Consider the following 18,411-nt stretch of genomic DNA (forward strand, 5'->3'; position numbering starts at 1 on the left):
GAGCCTTAGAGTTGGCGTGCATGGTTCATGAGATAGCCAAATGCAACTACGGCTTGGCTGAAATGAGCTTAACTAATGATGTTCGAGAAAGGCACTTAATCCTTCGATTGCAACCTTCTTGTACAACCCGTCTTCTCCCATGGAAAGCATGATGACTCGAGTTTTTTAGTCGACAGGCCTCTGTCAAACTGCAAGCACGTAGCAACCTTCATTTTGACCCCGTTCAACTTTTAATCCAAATCTTGCATTTACAGAAAGTGATATCAGTGAAACAAAGAGAAACCAATTCTGTATGAAAAAGAAATTCCCGCCTAACTAATGAACAATTCGCCCAACAAGTGAATAGACATTTTCACCGAAAGCGGCACAAATGCATCTGAAAAATCTCAAGAAGGGTAAGGAGCCATTGTGTCAGAACCACGTGTCAGAACCATCTACGTCAGAAGTGTACTGTCAACCTATCATGTCATCCTGTAAACTAGACACGCACCGTCCAAGCTTATTCAAGATTCACTCAATTGACCTGCAGGAGGAAAAGAAAAATGAGCTGCCAGGCAACTGAATATCTTGGGAACTTGGTGCGCAGGGAAAATCAGCAATCAACTCTTACTTCCACGACTTCGTCGTCGACAGATTAGTTTTGCGATGTACACATGAATCGGAGTCCTGGGAACGGGTATTAGCTTTCCAACAGCAGCCAGAGGCCAACTGTTTTCAAAGGCAGGAGAACCATAAGGGAAAGATCATTAGTAAGCAAGTGGTTACAGGTTTTGCTGCTCTTTTCCGTAATGTTTTATTATTGAACGCACCGACAAAATCTCAAATAAAATGAATCGTTCATAAGAATTAGAACGTTGTAAGAAACCCTGCACAGTCATCATCAATATCGCGAGAAATATACAAGCTACAGACCTGATAAAAGCAATAATAATGGATATGATCCATTGCTTCCAATTAAGTCTCACTGTTGAAGTAAACTTCCCAAGAAACTCTATGATAATGACCTGAAGAGAAGGCAAGATAAAGGATCATCACAGGATAGCTTACCTCAATCAAGAAAAAAGCTGGAAGGTTCTCACCTGAATTACAAGAGTTAGACCTACTATCCCCATGAAGAGACGATTCTTCGTGACTCCCTTGAACACATTTAACTCATCTGGTTTCCGGGCATTAAATTCATTGAATATCTGAAGATTCAACATTCACATTCTTGTCAAAATAATGGGTTAAAAGAAGAAAATGAGAGAATTCTGAATCTACTTTGTAATAGCATCAGAATCAGCGCAACATTTGCATTAACTAGTTATACTAAGGGCACTGAAGTTGCAGTCGAGGTATAATTGTCAACGAAACAAGAAACAAGAGCGAATCCAGGCTCCGAGAGATATACAGGCTTTCCAAGTGTTCACTGTCCAGAATTTGGAGCTCTAAGGAGTAGTTTTCCTCGAAGAACAAGAATGCCACAGAGAAATCCACTTGCAAGCAACTAAAAATCAGTTTCTTTCCTAACTCAGGAAAATAGATTCAATGTTGAAGTACAGCTCGTGGATCATTCGATCTTCTCAGCTGATGAAATAATTCAATTGTCAAATGTCCTAACTAGAGATCCAACCCATTCCATTCCGATAAAAGCAAACGCATAAGTAATCTCAACAATAGCAGCCCAGAACCATCAATTGTTGTGTCTTCTTCGACTGTAAGGCACCAAACTTACTTGGCAATAGACGAAAACGTTGAAGATCAGTGTATTCTTCACTTTGTTAGCATGATCCCTGGTATCATGCTTCAAATTCAGTAAGCTTCTACCTCGGAAATTGAGGACAAGCAGGACACTCACTTGATAGGCAGCCTAAAGATCCAAACTCTACATTCTTAGGAGCAAAAAGCCAGCAAAAACTCTTTTGAAAAAATGTGTTAGTGGCCATACCTGTATCAATAAATTCCTCCACATGATATTTGTAATAAGAGGTTCTCTGCAATTGAGAAAAATCATCCAGTTGGTAAGTGCACAGTTAAAGAGTAAGGATAAACAACAGTTTGAGCAAGTGAAGAAATCGCAATGCAGAACTAAAGAAACAGGGATAAAAAAACGCGATATCCAAGCTTGGGACTGAAATTCTCAAACTCTATTGCACCCAATAACAACCACTTACTCTTACCTCCTACCGACTGGAGGCCTATGCACAAGGTGGTCAGTTGGAGGCTCAGTTGCCAGTGCTAATGCCCCAAGGGTGTCCATGATAAGATTAACCCAAAGAAGCTGCAAGCAAAGAGAAAAATTAAGAACCAGAAAAAGCAAATATCATGTGGAGGTCTGCACCGCAGGGAGGGAGGGAGTGAAAGGGAGAGAGAGAGTACCTGCACTGCATTCAGTGGAACATCACCTGAGGAAACAGCAGCAACAACGTTTATGATAAGAGCTGCGACATTAACTGTGAGCTGAAACTGGATAAATTTTTGAATATTTGCATACACAGATCTTCCCCACCTGACAACCTACATTCCACAGGTAATTTGAGGTCTGTCAACCATCACTGCACTTTTTAAGGATTAATCAACCCTGGATTCAAATTCAAAAACTCAATAATCAAAATTGTTAAGTTGACAATGGGGAATCAAATATTCAACGAAGCATTAAGTAAGAAAAAATTTGCCAGGACCTAATTCCATTGCAGTTTTACATATCAGAAAAATCTCCAAATGTGCAGGCGAAATTTTAGTATCGACTTGTTTGAGGAATCTAAACTAGGTACCCAAGTCAAGTAAAGTTGCACTATACCAATCTAAATCCAGTCAAATTATACAGAGCTTTCCAGAGAGAAAACTCTCCAGGTAACTAATGTACACAAGCTCCACTATAACTAACTGCCAGCAGTTGACACCTCTCTTCAGAAAAGATCAATTATATAATAAACTCTGTCGTTGACATGCAGAATTCCTCTTTTAATTGAATTCAGGCAGAATACCACGGAAAACCATCGCCCATTTACCAACCTTAACAACGGAGGAAAAATCATCGTCCAAGATTATAATGTCCGAACTCTCTTTCGCAACTTCTGTCCCTTGAATACCCATTGCAAGGCCAATATCTGCCTGAAATCCAAGATCAAATAGACATCCAAGAAACAAAATTGTTGGATGAAAAGAGTTCAAAGTCAAGGCACAACATAAGCGCACTGGTATATGCGGACCAGAGAAATGGATGCTCAGAGGCCATTCGTGACAACAAAAGTATTTCTAAAAGCATGGCAAGCTAAGATCCTGCATTTTTCAATAACTTGCAACCTTATAATTGATACAAGAACAAGCTAATTTCCACACTCGGAGTAACTTCAAGACTAAAGCCAAATTTGCCAACAGACTGCACGGCAAGGTACTATGATATGTCTAGGGAATTGAAGACTATAAACCGGTTATGTAATAAGATTTCAAGGCATCCTGGACTGGTGTATCTGCCGAATCTTTGAGATGCTAGAATGACAAATGTCATGAATCAATGAAAAAGGTGATAACATCAGTAGGACATCAAAGGAATCCCCAGAAAAATGGTGTCAACCTCGTGTAGAGCAGGAGCATCATTAGTGCCATCCCCAGTTACAGCTACAACATGTCCTCGCTTTCTCAATGCTTGAACAAACAGAAGCTTGTCATTAGGAGATGATCTTCCCATAACCTGGTGCAAAAACAGAACAAATTATTAGGATACCTTCAAATAGAAGACATGATTGATTACACAAAAGAGAAGCAATGCCATACTGATATCTTCTCAGCAACTTCTTCTCTTTCCGCATCAGTTAAGGAACGAAAAGCTTTTCCTTCAATAAGGTTTGGTGCTGTAGCCTCTGCTTCTGGATCTAGTATCCCGCATTCCAAAGCAACTGCTTTGGCAGTTTGGATATTGTCACCAGTAACCATTCGTACCTATAACCCAATAAGATGCATTACCCACTGAGGTCAGATCTAGATAAGTACCTATGCTCAATCTTTCGTGCTGCAGAAGATTAATATTCGAAATCCAGCATCAATAATTAGCATCCTAAGAAAGAAATTTTCGAAGTTCTCTACACTGAAATGACTAAATGACAATGTACTTCACAATTGTGATTGATAAACTGAATCTCAACGTTTTAGCCTTCGTGATAACCCCATTATACAAGGATAAATGATGCTCAATCCATTTTCCAATGAGAGCACCAAACCATCATAAACATCCAATGTTACCACCTAGAAGGATGCAAATGATGAGAAATTCAAGGTGAGTTACAGAAGTGATAGAAAAAAGAAAAAAAAGAAGAAGAAGAAGCAGCAGAAGGGAGGAAGGATCATATCCTCAAATAACCGATCTTAAAAAATTAGAAAATATACAAACATACCTTAACTCCAGCGTTTTGGCATAGTTTCACTGCATCTTTCACTCCAGGACGACAAGGATCCTGCATGGTATGAAAGTGTAAGAGACTTTGCCATTCCTTCGATTAAACTGCACACATATCAAGAGTGAGAACAGCAACTGATTATCAACGCATCCAGCCAAATTTAAGAAAATATTTTCAGTCTTCACCTGCCAGCCGCTTGTACCAAGACAGAGTTCTACGGGATCCAGAAGACTATTATTTAAAAAAAATTGGATCAAGAAGCCGGTGTCAATAAAATAACACAAACATTAAACTTCTCCTTAGGTCCACAATAAGAACTCTTCAAAGTCATGGGAAAGCACTGGAGTGTGCAAAGCAGAAGATTTCTCCAAATGTCAGAAATCCTCCAACAATTTAAAACATTCCTAAAGTCACATCATCTGGCAGGGAACCTTTCATGGCCAGAAATAAGAACAAATAAAAATCAAAGAACACATAAAAATCAATGTCCTTTTTACTTAATATCATGTGCACTGCTTGACAAGACTTATACCTTAATGCCTACAATAGCCAGTAAAATAAGCTCATCCTCAGGTAATGCCCATTTGGTTAACTGTTCTTCATCTAGAGGAATGTCTTTTACGTCATAGGGTCTATATGCAATAGCAACACAGCGTAGACTACTGGCAGCCATATCTTGAATAGCCTTTCTGAAGTACATCTTCTGCAAAACAAGAAAAAACTCATTTAAAGATCTTCCATCTATACTATCAATGGCTAGTGGCAGGCAAGAAAACATGAAGAAAACAATATACCACCATACATCTAAGACAATGAAAAAGCCTAGTCTCTTTCTTGGAAGATTTAAGAAATTCAAAAATAAATAAAAGCATAACATGAATATAGAAGTACCAGCATGAAATATTCATGCAAACCGAGGTATTCAAGAATGGTTGTGCTGGAAAGAGTAGTTCGGAGGACTCAAGATCTGCCTCCCATGGAATGTAATGAGTAATGCACAAAACTTGCAAAACTAAATGGTCAAAATAAGTGGGGAACATGTTCAGGAATAATATCACAAAGAACATAAGTGCAATACCAGAGTGTGCTGTGCCATCACAGAAAGAACATTGCAGCAATGAAATGAAATTTCGTCAAAAAGTATTGCAAACTACAATAGTACTGTGAAAGATCCCGGCAAGAAAAACAATGGCAGCCATTGAATTGCTATGGATGACAATAGCTAATTATTTCCCGAACCATATTTTCGTCCATTGCTGCCACTTGATCATTTGCATCCATGTACTTTGTACAAGAAGCCAAAACTATTTCAGCAGCTCCTTTCCAGTGTATGTGAACTTCTGAGTCTGGCTGCGCATGAAAGATAAAAAAACAATCATCAATTATGGTTTACATTGCATCACTATACAATCGTAGCATAAATCTGCATGACATTTAACACTGTCACAACTCTTCCCAATAAGTGTGCGCAATTTGGGTATGCATCATAACCACGTACTATCCAAGACCAAAAGTTAATTCCCTTAAAACAGCAAATTCTTCTTTTCTTCAGACCACCGAAGCGTTAGTTAAGCAAAAGAAATAAATGGTTCATGAACCCAACAGTTGATGGCTTTTACACAACTATCATATAGAAAGGATGCATGGCTTTGCCCCATAGTAATGGCTAATGAAATCTCAAATCTGACACCAGGATCCATCTACTGTTCAATCTAAAACTTAAGGACCAATATCCAGATCTTATCATGTGGAATCTTAAGGGGATTTGCATCCTCCGTGAAAAAATCAGATGATTGTAGTATCCGATCTTGTCAACTCTATCATTTAAATTTGTTCTATTTAGTCTAGTATAGATAAAACATAGACCGGAGATGTAATCTTTGGAAATTTAAGCTCATGAGACCAATAATTATTTACTTTAAATGATAAGTACTTTAAAAGTTTCTAGAACTTACTAATCCAGATTCAACTACAGTACAGTCCTTCAGACACCCCCAACTGGGCCATCCCTAATTGAAATCGTGATTCAAAGAGTTACAGTGCCTCGAAAGTCTTAACTTCATTCTCCGTAAGACCTACTCAAGATGGTAAGCATGAAGAAGAGCACCACACTAATAATGCCTTAAAAGTAAAGCTGTTAAGGGCAAACACAATGGTCTCCTCATTGTCTTTGAGTTATTTTTGCATACACAAGCAATTTTCCCAAAACTTCAGTCAGTGTCATAGTACAAACTCAAAAGTTGTTCCAGTGACACCAATAATGACAAGATCTTTTTAATTCTGGCCAATCTACATGACAAGATTCACAAACAAATGTAATAACAATAAGCTAGTGTGTGCATGTACATATTTATGTTTATTGAAACAAATGTCCTCTTCAGCAGGGCGCTCATTATCACTAAAGCCAAAAACTGAAAAGAATACCAGCTTTATGGCAGCTCCGCCTCGTTTTTTCTCAGAATTGAAGGGGAAAACACGAATTATAGAGGATCTTGACCTAATAGCTTCAAAATCCATCCCCAGCTGCAAATGAGGCATCATGATTAGTTAACATGATATTGCACCTGAACCAAATATATGAACTAAAGATAGGAAAGCTGTAGAAAACTTAAGCATGAACCTTGATCCCCCACTGTAAAATGGCCTTTTCAGTTGGTGAACCGGATACCTCTGGTGAACCGAATACCTCTACATCTCCCCCAGTCTAAAGAAGTTCAAACACAGGAAGTTATTATTGGTCACCACTATTAAACAGCCATTACTGGCGCTGCAACCTCACCTCAGGCACATAAACACTGCCATTTGAATTCTGTGCAATGCCTTCAATCAATAGGGAAATCAGAGAAGTCGATGGCTGTGAGTTGCTGTCTGGAGGATCAACTTTTCTTTCGCAAGCAAAAGCCTCAACCACGGTCATCTGTCACAAAATGGACATTTTCTTCACATTATTGAGGGACTCGAAGTTTCTTTCCAAAAGCATTAGTCCTGTAAATTCATAACACCACCGTATAGTATCTGTGCGCAAGGTGTTTCACTGCTACAACAGCTGTACAGCTCTTAGATATTCAAATCTACTTGTACTCAGATAAATGGCAATTTAGGAGTCCTTGACACCATGCTTAGATCAGCAAAAGAAACCTGTAACAAAATGTACCTGATTTAAAGTCAAGGTTCCAGTTTTATCACTACAGATAGTTGTGGCAGATCCCATAGTCTCGCATGCAGAAAGCCTTCGCACCTGAAATTTTTTAATATTGGTGATTAGGAATTCCCTTTTACTGGCATAAAACATTCAAATGAAGGTCGAGGAGAAAATTATCTCCATACCAAAGCTTTGTCTGCCATCATTTTTCTCATTGAGTAAGCAAGTCTGTTCATTGCATCAAAGGTAAAAAAATGAGAGACAAACGAAGATGGTAATTTTTCACATAAATCCATTCAAAGACCACACAGATAATTATGGAAATGATATACTATCCAACTAAATCAAGTTCTACAAAATTCAATGTGATGAGAAGCAACCGTAAGATGGAAAGGACAGCACCAATGTCAATGTTGTATCGAGAAGTCTGTTCATTATAAGGGACAAACTTACGTCAGTGTAACAGCTAAAGGAAGCCCTTCAGGTACTGCAACTACCACAATGGTAACCTGGAACGTTTAAAAGTTAATGAAGATCTAACTGATATTAATTTCCAAAAACTATTCCATTAGAAATACACTTACTGCTACAGTGATCATTTTAATCGCTCCATCTACAGCATCACTAACACTAGTTTTCCCAGCCTTGAATTGAACAGTGCCATCTGGATTTTTCGTATGGCCAGTAAAAAATCTGCACGAAGCTTGAGTTTGTAAAATCCATTCAGCTTTCAATTTGTGGAATTAATCAACTGCGATTGCAGTTTTTTTTTTTTTTTTAACAACAGCAATTACCTTGCCAAAAGAACAACCAAAACAGCAACAGCTACAGACAGTCCGACAAAACCAATGAAAGTAGCAACCCCATTCAAGCGGACCTAATTAAGAAAGAATAAATCAGTATGACTAGCAAAATGCGTATCTGTCAAAAAAATAAAATGCCAATGATAAAACGAGTTTAAAGAAACTAACCTGCAGGGGTGTCTCTTCCCCAGTATCTTCCGAAATACTAGCCATGAGCAAACCCCACTCAGTATGAATTCCCACACTCGTCACCTGAGAGGCAAAAATTAGAAATGTGAGGCAGAAGACAGCTGGAATCATGCCTTGATTTGTGATAAAGAGGGCTTGGAACAGAGTAACCCTCATCTCAGGAAGCAGCGATATTGACAAACTAACATTCTGAAATCAGGGCAGGGAGACAGAAGGGTATAAATGCATGTCTAAGGGAAGTAGCCATTGATTCGATTCAAATTTGACCCCTCTCCTCCTAATGTGGCTTCAAGAAGAGAACATACTATGTCTTTCTAAATATTCCAGTACTTTCTTAAAATCTTTTCTTTCATCACTAAAGTTAGCCTTCTTTCACATCAAAATTTTCACCACTCGTTCCTTCAAATAACTGAAATATAACAAACCAATAGGGATTTGCTTATCTAAGAACTAGTATCCCATAATCTAAGGGTCCACCCTCTGTTTCAGAACAGAGTTGAAATTAAAAGAGTCATGCCCATTACCAAATTAGCTCAAGAAATCATGCCTATCAATTTTCCAACCCACATTTAGCAAAGAATAAAGTAGAGTAGCAATTTGTTGCAAAAAAATTAGCTATCTCATGAAGTATGGATCTTCTCTGTGATGCTAAGAGCATTGAGGAGCATGCTCAGGAAAGCGAAGTTGAAGAATGGAAAAAATCTTACAAGCATAGTGCCGTGGCCATCTGCAGCTTTGCAGCCAGACATTAGAAAGGGATTCCTTGCATCCTTGTGAACCTGATCAAAGCATTAAAATGAAATAAGTAAGACCTGCTTGTTAATAGATTGATTGCCTAGTGAGAATATAATCTCCACAACACATTACAATTTTGCTCTCTCCAGTCATGCTAGACTCATCAATCGCCAGGGAGTGACCAGAAATCAAGACTCCGTCTGCAGGAACCTGGAGAGAAAAGTAAATATCACACGTATAAGAACATACCAGTGTCTACAAGGGCAGGGTACCAAATCCAGAACAGGTTTACATTACTTACCTGATCACCAATATTAAGGGGCACAACATCACCAACAACGACATCGTATATTGAAACTTCCACTCTTCTGCCACCTCTGACAACCTATAAACATGCAACACCTTAATCCATATTTATACAGAAAAGTAAAGAACGTAAGACATACATCTCCCAAAAAGTACCCACCTCCAAGTGTATATTTCTTTTCTCCTCACTTAAGTTTTGAAACTGCAGGGATTGTCTGTAATCACTCATTGCTGCAGATGAGAATCCAAACCCAATTAAGAGACTACTTATGACGAACAATTCCAAAGTCATTGCATCTCACAGCAGTCAACAGCATTCATAATGGAAATATAGAGTTGTGGATTTTAAATCAATCCATCGATTGCTTTCTTTTATCAAATTATTCTGCAATCTTATCAGAAGAAACTAAAATGTGCGGCATTACAACATGTCTTCTGAGCATATAAGTCATCATCTGATCAATCAGAAGGAAGTAGACAGCATGATAACATGCTCCTGAGTATACAAATATCATCTGATCAATCAACAAAAACATTTCCTGTGTCATCACGATAGAATAGGCTAAATTGGCAAATTAAATAAGTACCAAAGCATGTATTAGCAAAATTCCAATGCAAAAAGTCTTGCAATCAAACCGAATCCTACCTGTGACAACAATGACAAGAATTACAGCAAAAGCAATGCTTCCACCATCGTACCATCCTTCCTTAATGCCCTAAATAAGCACACAGAAAAGATTGCAAAATCAATCTTTAAATAAAAAGTGATTGAAGACTCCTGATATCTTGCAAAAAAAAAAAAAACCACGTGCTTAAAATAAAGAAGGAAATCACATGACAGAAAAGGCATAAGCACCACTTTTCTGATGGGAGATACATGTGTTTCACTTGTTTTGACCAAAAAAATAAAATAAACCATTAGATCTAAAAGTGACAAGTGGAACATCTTGATAGGAACTTATTTTGTCCCTACGCCGATGCATCTTTGTGCTGGGGTACACAGGAAAGTTATCTGCGTAAAGACCAGTATATGCACTAAGCAACATTTCAAAGTCTTTCAGCAAAGCTTTCGTACCCTTCTTTTGATGTTAGTTATCTTTTGCTGTCAGTTTGGGCAAGGAATGAGAACATATGAAAATAGCAATCAAGATAAATCAACTAGAAAGAAACTAAGACAAATCACAATATCGAGCCACCGTCGCTCATATGTGAACGGGCCGGGCCAGTCTCACCTCTGTCTTTATTCCAAGTACCAAAGAAGCCACTGCAGCTATTATCAGTATGATCAAAGTGAGATTTTGCCAGGCTTCCAAAAGGAACATCTACATGGTACAAGAGACAAAAGATGAAGTACTGATGAGAATCCTAACAACTAAATGAAAAAAGTAGCTAGTCTGCAATGGTAATCAACAAACAAAACCTGTGTTCAAACCCAAAAAAAAAAAGAAAAAAAAGAAATTCAAGACAAAATGAATGAGGGTAAATGTCAAAGAGATTACCCAAAAGCTTTTTCCTTTTTTCCGAGGATATGTATTTGATCCATATGTGTTCTTTCGAGCCAATAAATCAGCATCGTCTCCATGAATACCCTTATCCAAATCTGTCTTCAACAACTCCGCTAGTCCTTTAACCTAATCATTCAATTGCAAGATGAAATCATAGAAAATAAAAAGATCTCCCAAATCACTTTTTTTCCTACTCTTTTTAGATGTTCGAACAATTTTAACAATTCTGACTAGAATAGTGGAGACAAGTTATTTATTGATTTGCTAGCACCAGCCTTGGCTGCAGTGCTGCAAAGTACACTAGTCCTTGGAAAAAGCTACATTTTTCTCAATAGAAAGGGGATAAAAACAACGTATAGCAATTGTCAGGATGCAGCTCATACAACTTAAAATCCAAGGCAAGATGCCACATTTTTCTCGACAGAAAACAAGAAGTGTGCTCTTTTGGCAAAATTACCCCTCCATACTCCCCCAGAGTAGAAACATTATGGTCTCTGGTCATCACAGCAAGTTGCTCTTGACTGATCCCAAAATTACCACTTGGGATGGACAGTATTCCTGGCCAAAAAAAAAAAAAATGAAGGAAAAGAAGATTTTAATTAGGATTTGCCTACTGCATTGTGTGATCATGTCAACCCACAGAGCAAACTACATGAACATGAACATTATCATGCCAAATTTTCACAAAGACATGGTAAAACGCAGGACATAGAACCTATAAATTCTTCGACAATGAAAGAACACATTAAGACATGAGGCATCAATAGGATATGAAAAGGGAAATTTGTACAATAGGAAGAAACGTCAGCAAACTAGGATACCAGCAATATTGAAAGGAAACAGTGGAGGAGCTAGAAACTGATGCAGGGGATAGAAATATCAATGTCCTATATATGGCTAAATTGTAGGAGAGCTACAATATGAAACTCCTCCCACACATTAGTAACTATGGATTATTTTACTCGACATTTTGGCATGCACGGTACTAGTTCAAAAACATATTTAGGTGAGCAAAGAGAAAAGCCACCCGGAATGTATCAAAGCTTGCCCCTAGTAAGCACAAGAAGGGGAAATAAGCACCATTAGCTTGTTGATCGCAATCTCGGAAAAGCTGTGCAGCCTGATGCAATGAAAAGCTCAGTTAGATGTGATAGGTACATATAAGAAGTCGCTCCAAGAGATTAAAACTCTGATATAACATACTTACGCGTATGGCTTGAACGTGAGCTTTAATTTCCTGCAATACTATCGTCATCTGTTCTTCCTTCTTCAAGTCAAGGGTGTATCTAAATCGACGAGAGCGGTTCAACACGAATGCAGCTTCCTACAAGCATACATAATTTAGTCACAACAATCCACATAATTTACCAATCACTTAATGGTAACCTCTTTTCGAGTATATGATGTGGAAGAAGACATTTATATATCAATTGAAAACTCAATTTGGATACTACAATTGACAAACCAAAAAGAGAAACAAAAAAGAAAAATGAAAAAAGTTATCACTAACAGCAACTCATGAATTTTACCAAAAAAAAAAAAAAAACAGCAACTCATGAAGAAGAAATCCCTTGTAACATAAAGAGCTTCTAAGTTTGACCGTTGAGCTTCTAAGTTTCACCTTTGAGATGTCTAGATTAACTGTTACTTTTGTAAATCTACAAGACTCCATCTTTACCTTTCATTTAGAATGTAATACTTGAAACCTTTCAAAATATGCAAATGTGATCATGTGGAATTTCATATAATACTTCCATAGTTTGAAACTTGAATTTTTATTTTTTCTATTCTCAAATTCTGGACAAAATTTCATAAATAGACATGAGAAGTTGTTGATAAGTGCAAGCAAAGAGGCCCGGCATCGCACAACTCACATGCACACAATTTCTAGAAACTACTCACTTTCTTGAGCATCTTAATAAGGAGAATCCAAACAGATTTCACAGACTCTTTCTGGTCAAGAACCTAATCCTAAAATCTAGCTCCAAGTAGAGAAATAAGAAAGTTGAAAACAGTAACAATGTTTCCGTTCTTTGAGGAAACTCCCCCATCAGAGTTTCCAATCTGTTCCTTCAACTTGTCCAATAGCACAGAATCGATTTCCTTAAAATTGCATCCATCTTCCAAGACGCACTCATTTGGTTCATTCTTGGCCTCCCTGCAGGACCTCCTCCCCACCAGACATCTCACACAGGCCGAGTCATCTATAGTCGAGCACGTCTTTCTCTCGTTACTTCTTCGACACCTCTACACAACTTTGCATCGATGAGGAGTGGGACAATGCGTAGAATCAAATTCAATACTTAGTCCGATCTCGGCCTTCGAGCTACTGGGAAGTTCTAGGACATTTCAAATGTTAAACTGCCTTTTTCATTTACTCACCGTCCACTAAACTACAAAATCCCAAATCACTTTCTCCTTTTTTGTGTGCGCTAGTTGAGCATAAGTCTGTAAATGGGGAAAGTACAAACGAAATCCTAAACATCTTCGGTCGGTACCAATTCAGTCATAAACTTTTCAATTTAACCAATTTAATCTTAAATATTTTCACATTTGCCAATTGAACTCATTTGGCCAATTTTGGCCGGAAATCCCCGACATAAACGTTAGCTGTCCTACATGACATGGGCAACGCTGACATAGACATTTCTTAATCATAGTTTAATAATTTTCTTTTATTTTCTTTTTATTATTATTATTATTATTATTTTGGCCGTTGGAGAGAATTGCAGCCCTCACCCAAATTTGGTGAGGGCCTTTGTGCCCTCGCCAACAACCAGGAGGCTGCAAAGGCCATGGGGAGCCAGCCAAAATGCACGAAACACAAAAAGAAAGAAGAAAAGAAACAGATAATAAAAAATAATTCAAATTCAAATTGTATTTTAGAATTTGTCAATGACAATGATTTCCATCAAAATTAGCCGAATCGATTCAATTGGTAAAATATGAAAAAAAAAAAAATTACGACTAAATTGGCCTAATTTTTTTTTATCTATAATTAATTCAATTGATGTATTTAGAACTGAAATTGTATCAATATAATAAATTTATTATTTTATTATATTGTTAGTATGTTTTCCATCTGGAATTTATACATATATATAATTAATGAATGGGCGCAGGTATTACTTCGTAAAGGAAACAGACAGGTAGGGACAAGGACAATGACAATGACATCAAATGCGTTTAAAATAAACCGGAGAGATGATATCGCAAACAGGACAAGTGGCAACCAATCAACTGCAGCCGAAAAATATGCAAAGATTACCCTCCAACGCCTGAGACGATCGAGGGAGGCGTGCTTAGTGCTGTCGATGTCGAAAGGACCATCGTCGGAGGACTCATCCTCATCGTGATCGCCAGATCGTCCACCTCCGGCCTCCAAGTCGCGCCAGCGCCTGTTGGGCGCAGAGATGCTGGGCGGCTCATCCATTCCGCCGTCGCAGGAGGAACGACACCGACGGTCACCCACTCGAGTCTCTTCTCTGCAAATCGCCACCCGGAGAGCACTCTTCAGTCTCAGCACCCTCGGGAGAACGACAAAAACTGCAAGTGTCCAAAAGAGCTGGATTGGTCGCCAATTTAGGTGCTTTCTTATTTTAAGTAAACATGCATTTCTAAAGAGGAATGGGAATAAACAAAGTTTATGAAACTTTGTCGACTTATATTCACTTAGATTGGATGACTTATTTATGTAATTTTTTTTTTATTAAATTAAAGTTTACGTGTGAGGAAAATGAAAAAGAATCTTCCACGTCCTATTTGCTACGAAGGTTCTTTCCCCTTTCGAAGGATAAAATATTACGTGGCCAAAAAGAAAAGAATAAAGATGATGCTGCTGTAAAGAAAGTAACAATGATATAAATTATCATTAAACTTTAATCTAGCATATAATATGGTCCATGAACTTTTGATTTGTTCAATATAGTTCCTGAACTTTACCTTATTGTATGATGCGGTCCATGAATTTTTAATTTGTTTAATATAATCTCAAGACTTTTAGTACATATTCAATTTAGTTTCCGAATTGTATGAAAATATTCGATATTGTCCTTTATTATTGCAAGTTCAAAGACTATACTGAAAATTTTATATAGTTCAATGACTAAATTGAATATGTACCAATAGTCTATGGACCATATTAAACAATTCAAAAGTTTAAAAATTACATTGCATATTGAGTTAAAGTTTGAGAATCACATTAAATAAATCAAAAGTTCACGGACTGCATTACATATGATGCCAAAGTGGAGAGACCATTTGTGTCATTTTCCTATAAAGAATAAAAAGGAAAAGAAAAATCTAAAGATCAAAGTGGGACCTAAGTCAATTGAAGAGAGGTCATGTGTTAACACATAGGCCTCTTGCTTTTGCACCAGAAAACTAATATAATATTAAACTAAATTAAAATTAGATTAGATTGAATAAGAAAAATTACGTTTGACAAAAAAACTGAAACAACTCAAGTTTGAACCAAAATAGTTCATTACGTGGTTAGTCGTTTTATTCTGTTGTTCACCAAAAATCTTTCTCACGGTAGCTAACACCGCAAGACTTGACTCCAACTGCCTTCTTTGGTTATCAATGAGTTGTCTTGAGATGTTGGCGTCTCCACCCTACTCTAGCTTTGCCACTGGCTGAGCATCTTGCCCTATCATTACCGAGTTGCGGTGTCAGGTTGTTATTGCCAGCATTGCCAAAATCCAACTAATTCCTCGTTCTCACTAGTGATTCCTTGTTCTCTCCTCAAATCAATCGCACTAATTCCTCCAGAGATATTTCATTGGAATTTATCTGGCAACGAAATATCCTTGATCGAAAATAGTTTTTGGGTTTTTATTAAAAGAGACAGGTTGTGTGACGATTTTAGACTAGAAATATCACAAGCAAACAAAGAAACAATGATAACTTCATTTCAAATAGAACTGTAGGTACACAAGTCATATCAGAATTTAATTAATGACAAAAGCTTGAAAATACAGCAACTTTTACAGAACCAAACGTGAACAAATTATATTGAAATTTAATTAACAACGAAACCCAAAACTGCTATGATGCTACGCCAGGATTTAATCAACGGTGCAACGCTCATTATGGAGAAACACGTTGGAATTTCAGCAATGAGTGAGTCCATAAACTAAAAGCATAATGTGGGAAAATAATGATAAATAAAGGATGGTAGGTTTTTTTATTTTTTTGCAGGATTCCAGTAGACGAGTAAAGATATTTATAATGGTTGTACCGTAACCATAGTTCTCCTGCAATGTACCCTCATTTGTGAAAGTTTTGTGCCCATATCTTTACGATGCCATGATCCTATTCCTAAATGATTGTGCCTTTAAAATTGTGTGCTACTCGCTCCACGATCTCCATTGCTTTGTTCTCCAATGACTCCAAGCTTGAAACTGCATCTTGATGCCCTTTATGCATTCAACTATTTTTGATGCCTTGATTGATAAGCTATTGATCTTATTAATTGATATATTTGTCGATGATCATTGAACATAAAGCATAATGTAGGAAAATAATGATAACTGAAGGATGGTAGGTTTTTTTATTTTTTTTGCGAGATTCCAGTAGACGAGTAATGATATTTATAATGGTTATGCCGTAACCATAGTTCTCCTAAGATGTACCCTCGTTTGTGAAAGTTTTGTGCCCATATCTTTACGATGCCATGATCCTATTCCTAAACAATTGTTCCTTTAAAATTGTATGCTACTCACTCCACGATCTCCATTGCTTTGTTCTCTAATGACTCCAAGCTTGAAATTGCATCTTGATGCCCTTTCTGCATTCAACTATTTTTTTATGCCTTTATTGATAATCTTTTGATCTTATTAATCGAAATATTTGTCGACGATCGTTGAACATTTAACTTTTCTTTTAAAATTCAAACTTTAAGAAGATTATATTAAGAAAATTAAATTACCATACATGATTTTATGTATATTTTTGTATAGTTTGAAAAGTTTCATTTGCTTCATTTGTCTAATTGCGAAAGCCACAAAATTTATATTTAAAAAAGAAACAAAAATGTAAAAATCGCTCCAAATCGACTTCATTAAATCGAATGGCCCTTCATACCGATATTCATTCTTTGACCGTATAATTTCTTATGGAGGAGGACGCGAATCGGTCCACATGAACTTGACTCATTTGACCAATTCATGGTTGAATGCTCAATTTCGTTTTGGTCCATTTAATAAGTAACACGACATGATCCGAATATATAGTCCAGCCATATATATGTTGGGTCATTCAAAGTGAAAGACAAACACGGCATAGGTAATAGCATGAATAACTTCTTTTCAACAAGAAAAATTAACTTTTTAGTGGCTTTTATATATGAAACATGTGGTAATTATGGGAGATTTACACAATACAGTATTGCTCCCTAAAAAATTATAAGGAAAAAATTTGCAAATCATGTTTCTAATTGTACAATTAGGGCCTCTGTTGTAGATTGTCTAGTAGGTCATAGTTCAATTATTTCGTATTGATTAACAAATTAATTTATTTTACTAATATAGTATTGCACAATTTTTAAAATCTTAATCTTTTAAGAGTTCTAAATTCCGAAAGGAAAAGATAAGAAAAAATCTATATTTAAACATCAAACAGATTACATCCAATTATCCAATTGTCCTCACCATAATCATTATTTGACTTGGTAGGAAGAAGTAGAAAACTTTATCTTAATTAGGGAAATTAAAAATTGAGACATAAATGCGACGTTTATTCATTTATGCGTTCTGTTTATTTATTAATTTGTCAAAACTTTTAAACAAATTGGAAGAACATAGAAATGTATTTTATAAACTTATTTCCCATCGATTCCGTTGAATTTGATTACTATAGACTTAAAAGATATTATAAAAGAATATGGACTTTTGTATGGACTGGCAGGTGCCAGTGTCGTGAGTCAACTTTATAATTGGGTAATGTGGAACCATCCTTAATTCGGGTCCCCCGATCTTGATTCCCGTGAAGCCTTTCTCTTAGGTTGGGTTCAGGAAAACGGTGGAGTCAACGAAGTCCCGAATGTCCGGCAACTGCACCGAGGAAGCAACCGGAAACCACGTCGATGGCGACGACGCTCGCGATCAGACCCCTCTTCTCTCCCCTCACCCATCATCAATCTTCTCGCAACGCTCGACTCCAGCATCACCCCACTCCTACGCCTCAGCGGCGGCGGCGGCGCCTCCTTCTGCTGCCGAGTCGCTGGTGGACGAGTTCGATCCAGAGCTGCCCATCGAAGAAGGCCTTGACTCTGCCCAGCTCCTGGTACACCGACCCTTCTTTCCTCGACCTCGAGCTCGATCGCGTCTTCTATCAAGGCTGGCAAGCTGTCG

The 18,411-nt window shown here is 37.4% G+C and overlaps 1 protein-coding gene across 1 annotated transcript; it reads right to left on the reverse strand.

Annotated features, from left to right (window-relative positions):
- Positions 1-181: 181 nt before the first annotated feature.
- On the reverse strand, positions 182-14,641 carry LOC104435911 (calcium-transporting ATPase 8, plasma membrane-type-like). Its single transcript, XM_010048613.3, has 34 exons — positions 14,325-14,641; positions 12,264-12,380; positions 12,137-12,176; positions 11,514-11,614; positions 11,051-11,182; positions 10,784-10,873; positions 10,198-10,267; positions 9,712-9,782; positions 9,547-9,630; positions 9,378-9,455; positions 9,218-9,289; positions 8,490-8,573; positions 8,313-8,395; positions 8,103-8,211; positions 7,972-8,027; positions 7,704-7,746; positions 7,531-7,614; positions 7,156-7,293; positions 6,997-7,080; positions 6,801-6,899; positions 5,616-5,726; positions 4,909-5,079; positions 4,374-4,433; positions 3,757-3,921; positions 3,557-3,673; positions 2,995-3,093; positions 2,359-2,496; positions 2,160-2,260; positions 1,928-1,973; positions 1,715-1,849; positions 1,080-1,187; positions 913-1,004; positions 611-708; positions 182-523 (listed from the first exon to the last, which is right to left on the reverse strand). Exons 1-34 carry the CDS (start codon positions 14,487-14,489, stop codon positions 504-506), a joined length of 3,261 nt encoding a protein of 1,086 aa, XP_010046915.2. The 5' UTR covers positions 14,490-14,641; the 3' UTR covers positions 182-503.
- Positions 14,642-18,411: the final 3,770 nt, after the last annotated feature.

Source organism: Eucalyptus grandis, chromosome 1 (assembly GCF_016545825.1).
Source record: "Eucalyptus grandis isolate ANBG69807.140 chromosome 1, ASM1654582v1, whole genome shotgun sequence".
Taxonomy (NCBI): Eukaryota; Viridiplantae; Streptophyta; class Magnoliopsida; order Myrtales; family Myrtaceae; genus Eucalyptus; species Eucalyptus grandis.

What these genes read in the sequence shown, in the direction of transcription:
- LOC104435911 (XM_010048613.3), bottom strand. Translation starts at nt 14,489, where the DNA reads ATGGATGAGCCGCCCAGCATCTCTGCGCCCAACAGGCGCTGGCGCGAC. An exon ending in AAAAAGGAAAAAGCTTTTGG is followed by an intron (nt 10,874 to 11,050) that starts GTAATCTCTTTG and finishes TGTACCATGTAG; the next exon opens with ATGTTCCTTTTGGAAGCCTG. An exon ending in ATTTTTCCTCCGTTGTTAAG is followed by an intron (nt 2,497 to 2,994) that starts GTTGGTAAATGG and finishes TGTGGAATGTAG; the next exon opens with GTTGTCAGGTGGGGAAGATC.